Source organism: Argentina silus (genome assembly GCF_951799395.1).
Source record: "Argentina silus genome assembly, chromosome: 14".
In the NCBI taxonomy this organism is placed as follows: Eukaryota; Metazoa; Chordata; class Actinopteri; order Argentiniformes; family Argentinidae; genus Argentina; species Argentina silus.
The window spans coordinates 10,743,594-10,750,069 of record NC_139668.1 but is presented as its reverse complement, the minus strand read 5'-3'; the positions used below and the strand labels follow the sequence as shown (position 1 = coordinate 10,750,069).

General features: G+C 42.1%; 1 protein-coding gene across 1 annotated transcript; it reads left to right on the top strand.

The window, feature by feature from the left end:
* Positions 1 to 2,531: 2,531 nt before the first annotated feature.
* On the top strand, positions 2,532 to 5,494 carry LOC310814968 (nuclear receptor subfamily 4 group A member 2-like; the record flags this gene model as incomplete). The annotated part of the gene is made up of 6 exons (XM_083684548.1): positions 2,532 to 3,395; positions 3,927 to 4,056; positions 4,240 to 4,394; positions 4,585 to 4,787; positions 4,941 to 5,119; positions 5,235 to 5,494. The coding sequence occupies 6 exons, from the start codon at positions 2,532 to 2,534 to the stop codon at positions 5,492 to 5,494; spliced, it is 1,791 nt and encodes a 596-aa protein (XP_083540674.1).
* Between the last annotated feature and the right edge of the window lie 982 nt (positions 5,495 to 6,476).

Genomic DNA, 6,476 nt, shown 5'->3' with positions numbered 1-6,476 from the left:
ATTGTTTACAGACAGATTATTTCACTTATAATTCACTATATCACAATTCCAGTGGGTCAGAAGTTTACATACACTAAGTTGACTGTGCCTTTAAACAGCTTGGAAAATTCCAGAAAATGATGTCATGGCTTTAGAAGCTTCTGATAGGCTAATTGACGTAATTTGAGTCAATTGGAGGTGTACCTGTGGATGTATTGTAAGGCCTACCTTCAAACTCAGCGCCTCTTTGCTTGACATCATGGGAAAATCAAAATAAATCAGCCAAGACCTCCACAAGTCTGGTTCATCCTTGGGAGCAATTTCCACACCTGAATGTACCATGTTCATCTGTACAAACAATAGTACACAAGTATAAACACCATGGGACTACGCAGCCATCATACTGCTCAGGAAGGAGACACGTTCTGTCTCCTAGATCTGACCGTACTTTGGCGCGAAAAGTGCAAATCAATCCCAGAACAACAGCAAAGGACCTTGTGAAGATGCTGGAAGAAACCGGTACAAAAGTATCTATATCCAGTACAGTAAAATGAGTCCTATATCGACGTAACCTGAAACTCCGCTCAGCAAGGAAGAAGCCACTGCTCCAAAACCGCCATAAAAAAGCCACAGTTTGCTACTGCACATGGGGACAAAGATCTTACTTTTTGGAGAAATGTCCTCTGGTCTGATGAAACAAAAATTTAACTGTTTGGCCATAATGACCATTGTTATGTTTGGAGGAAAAAGGAGGAGGCTTGCAAGCTGAAGAACACCATCCCAACCGTGAAGCACAGGTGTGGCAGCATCATGTTGTGGGGGTGCTTTGCTGCAGGAGGGACTGGTGCACTTCACAAAATAGATGGCATCATGAGGAAGGAAAATGATCTGGATATATTGAAGCAACATCTCAAGACATCAGTCAGGAAGTTAAAGCTTCAAAATTCAATAAATCACAAATATTATTCAAAATGCATGAACACACTTTGAATGTATGGTGACATGTAAGTACGCCATCATCAATTAAGTTTTGCCTTAGATACCTCTTAAAACCACAATGAATAGAGGGGGAACACTACCTGACAAAGGAACACATAAAGACAAGACACCTTGTCCTTTAGATGTCAGATGTGCCTGGGGCAGCCACCTGCTTTTATGCTGATTCTCTCCTACTGTTTAATGTATCACATGTTCACATTTCCAGCCTCTAATCTTGTGTTTTCTTCTTTCTGCTTATCTGTCTGGCTCTGAGCCCCTCAAAACTAGATTCCATCTTCCATCCTCCTAACTGACTCCACCCAATATCCTGGTCCTCTTATTCGTTTTAGGCCTATCCATTCTATGTTGCGTTGGACATTAGAAATTGTTCAATCTGAGAAATACACAGGCATGTTGTTGCATATCTTGAACTCGTTTATTGGACTGACATATGATAGACCTGAGTTCAAGTTTCATCTTTGTAGCCAAGTGTGACATAGGTCCACATGAAATTAGGTGTCGGAACGCAGGCTATAGACTACGTCGGTTGCAGATCAGTGAAGTAGTAGGCAAACCCAAGTAAACTCAGTTTGCCCATGCACCTTTTCTGCTAGGCCGATGTTTTTTGCATTAAGGTTTATCCCATTCAATCCATGGTATTCAGGGTTTACCTACCTGTTTTTTACCACTACATCCCTGTTGCAGATCGCATGTGCAACATCCTATGCATCGAGTGTGTAATCGTAAATGTTTATAATGCATTTGATATACATATTCCTGCGAGCACCCATACCCATAGTTTTGGATTGGAGCGCGTCATGGAGCATGACGTCTCGTATTCTGGGCACGTGGGCAGCGGTATTCCAAGTGCTGGCCACATAAACAAAGCCACATTGTCAGTGTCACCCGCGGTTAGTCTACTGGTAAGTCAGAATTTGGCCAGAAGCCCCATTCTCTCAATACTATTGCTCCTAAACTTGGATAACAATACAGCAGAGAAGATGGAATTCCCCTAATGCATATTTGATGGTACTTCGGATTACTGTGTAAGGTACAGCTTTGATTACCTACTTTTTTGCCTATACTTTAAAATGTGGTGATGCCAAGTCACCAGAGGTCTGAGAGGTCTGCTGTATATATTTGGATAGGTGGATTGCCTAGGTGGATCAGAGCAGGGAAAGATCCCTTTTGGCTTCCTAACAAGCTCAACGTATAATGAGATATTCCTAAAGAAATATCATGTTTGCCATTTGTGTGCAAGTAGATGTTACTTGACGCGTTCTTTTCTGTTTTCTAGGAGGCACATTTGAGTGAATAATCCACCAATTTGGCCATTTGATTGAAGGTAAGACTACAAATGATATTGAAGACTGCGCGTATTATCGTCTAATCACTGTTGGTAGTAGTGGAGATTGGTGCTAACCACGCGCTGGGAGATCTTATAGGGATGCGCTTTTACGCATCTACAGTATTCTGATTTACATGATATGCATCTGCATTTGATTCGATTGTGCCTTGACATGGAGATCGATTCACAGAAGCGTTCGTGTCTCCCACTCTCACTAGCAGCAGCCATGCCTTGCGTCCAAGCTCAATGCGGGTCGTCCCCTCAAGGAGCAAGTCCCGCGTCTCAGAGCGCCAGTATCCACGCCGCTGGAGAGCACAGCTGTGACTTTTTGACGCCCGAGTTTGTCAAGTTTAGCATGGACCTGACCAACACTGAGATCGCCGCAACGACCTCTCTGCCGAATTTCGTGGACAGCTACAATTCCACATACGACGTCAAGCCTCCGTGTCTATTTCAAATGCCACATTCAGGGGAACTGTCCTCCGTCAAAGTTGAAGACATCCCCGTGCAAGGCTACCACCAGCAGAGTCATCATCAACCACATCAGTCCGACGAAATGGTCACTCCTCCCCGGTCAGTGTACTACAAGTCCCCCTCGCCACATACACCGACCACCACGCCAAATTTTCAAAATCCACCCAGCCATGGATGGGATGACTCTGTATCTTTTTACGGTTTCCACCAGGACTACTTGGCGGTGGCGCATAGGATGGACCAACGGAAAAATTCGATACCCAGGTTCTCATTGTTCTCTCTTAAGCATTCCCAACCTGGAAACCATATGTCGACATGCCAGATGAGATTCGACGGTTCGCTCCACGTATCCGTAAACCCAGACACCCCGAGCGGACATCAAACGTTAGAGAGCCAGGGCATCTTTGGTCCCAGCGCACTAAGGACGCAGCACATTATGGGCTTCCCCCACTCACTCCAACTCGGTCACGGAAAACACTTAATGGATAACCAATTACCGTCCCCTCCGAGCCGAGGATCCCCCAATAATGATGTCTTATGTGCTGTGTGTGGGGACAACGCTGCCTGCCAACACTACGGAGTGCGAACCTGCGAAGGATGTAAGGGATTTTTTAAGGTAGGCTATGTTCCATAAGTCAAACCATTCCAAGTTTGACATTAATAAATACATGCATGGAAGGGGGATTTATTGAATAGCATACCTTTGATGAATTACGACATGTAAGAGTCTTCTTTATTTATTCGTGTTTTGGAGACCTGAATTGTATGTTTTTCGGGCAAGCAGTGGACAATTCTGGTGGATATAACTACACCCGATTCTATTCTTATTGAGGCAAAACATCAGTAAAATCAAGCGTCCTCCTTATTTCGCCCACCTGATTGAATAATCTCATTCGGCCTGTGGAGAATTGGAAGAGGGTCTCAGGGACACGTCAAAATATGAGTGGCCACGGAACTGTATTTACCTACGGTCTTCTCTGTCCGCTCCTTGAATCTATTACAGTTGTAAATTGTGAAGATGGGTCAGAGTGCAGTGCTGCGGCAATGTATTTTCAATCCAAAATTCTTTTAATGTGTTTTTTTCCAAGTAGTATCAGGTGGCAACGCATAATATAACATGTATAACGTCCTCATCTTGTCTCCGCAGCGCACTGTCCAGAAAAACGCGAAATATGTGTGTTTAGCTGGAAAAAATTGCCCTGTTGACAAACGCCGGAGAAATAGATGCCAATACTGCCGTTTCCAAAAGTGCCTTGTCGTGGGAATGGTCAAAGAGGGTAAGACAACCTTTTGCATTTGATGTGTTTTGACTTTATACTACGCACACGTTTGCGCATCGAACGTGATTGTTCCTTATATTATATTTATGTTTGCTTGTACTAAATGGTGTATAGGCCTTTATAGGCATAGATAAAATGATTATTCACCATCAAATCCATTTGTTTTTCTTTATTATTCAGTCGTTAGGACTGCCAGTTTAAAGGGTCGACGGGGGCGGTTGCCATCCAAACCGAAGAGTCCGCAAAATGCCTCGTCATCTGTCAGCATCCTAAGTGCGCTCGTGAGGGCTCATGTGGACTCCAACCCCTCCCTATCTCGTCTAGACTATTCAAATGTAAGAACTAACATCACTAATGCAGTCCCCATCAATCTACGCACATGGAGAGCGAAGGTGTGATTGTTTTACGCACGAGTTTACGCTGACACAAAACAACACAACTTTCGAAACTACAATGCAATTCTGACCATTTGACCAAGTTTATGATATCCGAATACCACTGAACACTAATATCATCCATTTCCAGTTCCAGGTTAACCCTGACAGCCCCATTGCTGGAGACGACACGCAACACGTCCAGCAATTCTATGACGTTCTGACTGGCTCAATGGAGATCATCCGCGGATGGGCTCAAAAGATCCCGAGTTTTACCGATCTCCCCAAACAAGACCAAGATCTCCTCTTCGAATCAGCCTTCCTGGAACTCTTCGTTCTACGTTTATCATATAGGTAGCCTGGCTTAAGATGGTTACAATCGCACAATAGCCAATATCATAGTTGATTACGCTACAGGTTATTATTGCTAGAATGGTATACTCCGCCCTCCACCCGATTGCTAAATCTTAATCGACCTCCTAACGGTCCTCTTTTAATCGAATACAGGTCCAACCCAGAAGAGGGGAAGCTAATCTTTTGCAACGGATTGGTTTTGCACAGGCTTCAATGCAGACGCGGCTTTGGAGCTTGGGTTGACACCATAGTGGAGTTCTCTGCTAACCTTCAAAGCATGAATTTAGACGTGTCAACTTTCTGCTGTATATCCGCCCTGGCCATGGTAACAGGTGAGACAGTCAAAATTATTCTTTCTTTTTCTTTTCTTTACAGAAATTCATATTTGTAATTCCATGGACTGAGTTTGTGCTTAATAAATAAATTGCACCCGTGTCATTGCTACAGACAGGCATGGACTAAAGGAGCCCAGGAGAGTAGAGGAACTTCAAAACAAGATAGTGAACTGCTTGAAAGATCAAGTGCATTTTAACGATGGAAATGGAAATTGTCGACCAAACCACTTATCAAAGCTGTTGGAAAAGCTACCAGAACTTCGCACGCTATGTACACAGGGTTTGCAGCGGATATTCTACTTGAAGCTCGAAGACTTGGTCCCTCCACCCGCCATAATAGACAAGCTATTCCTCGACACATTACCCTTTTAAATGTCAGAGAAGGTCATTTACGCAAAATGTACGTTTTTCTTTTTTTAACACAATTCAGATACGGAGGAGGTTCATGTAAGATATTACTTAACTTATTCATAAGAGCACATCATCCATTCTCCCATCATGGAGTTAAACAGATTTGGTCTATATAATAAGACGAGAACCCAGTATTTATGTATCTCATTATACTGCACAGATTAGAGGACATGATACAATACTTAAATGTCTTCGCGTGATGTGTAAACGACATATCTGCAGATAAAAATCACCTGGCTTCAAATTGATCATGAGTTTGAAGTGACCATTCCCGGGAATATTGTTGTTTGGTGTTACTGGATGTAGGCTACATATATGCGTCGAGTGATGTGTTATAGACTTTTACGACTCATACTGGGATATGTTTTATGTCTCACCAGACGTGAAAAGCATTAATGACTTGTGTACTGCTAGAATAATCCAACGTTAAATGTGTTCGTCATTAGAGGTCTATCTGTTCGATTTATGTCATATTGTTTTTGATAAATGGGAGGCCTAGTCTATGTATTTGTCCATGCAAAATGAAAGTTATGCTGTTTATTATTATTTCAATGAAAACGAATGGTTTCTAAGTTAATTAGACGTTCTCATTTATTATGGCAAAATACTTAATTTGTAGGCTACCGTATTATTTTTTGGGTGTTGAGATATCGGATTATATAGCCTTTTTGTGCCATGAAAATTCCTGATTATTTGAATAATAATGGCCTACATATTATGCATTATGTACACTGAAATGTTACACTCTAACAAAACCAACTAATTTGATGAGAATTTGTCTGAGGATTTGCCTCCGTTCCAACTAATAAAATGATGCCAAATCTAACTTTATTTGCGCATTATTTAAATTTTACCAATTGAAAACATTTTTTTATTTAGACCCATAGTTAAGACTGTAATGTAATTTATACATATTGAATAGAATGTGTTGGCATATGCGCAA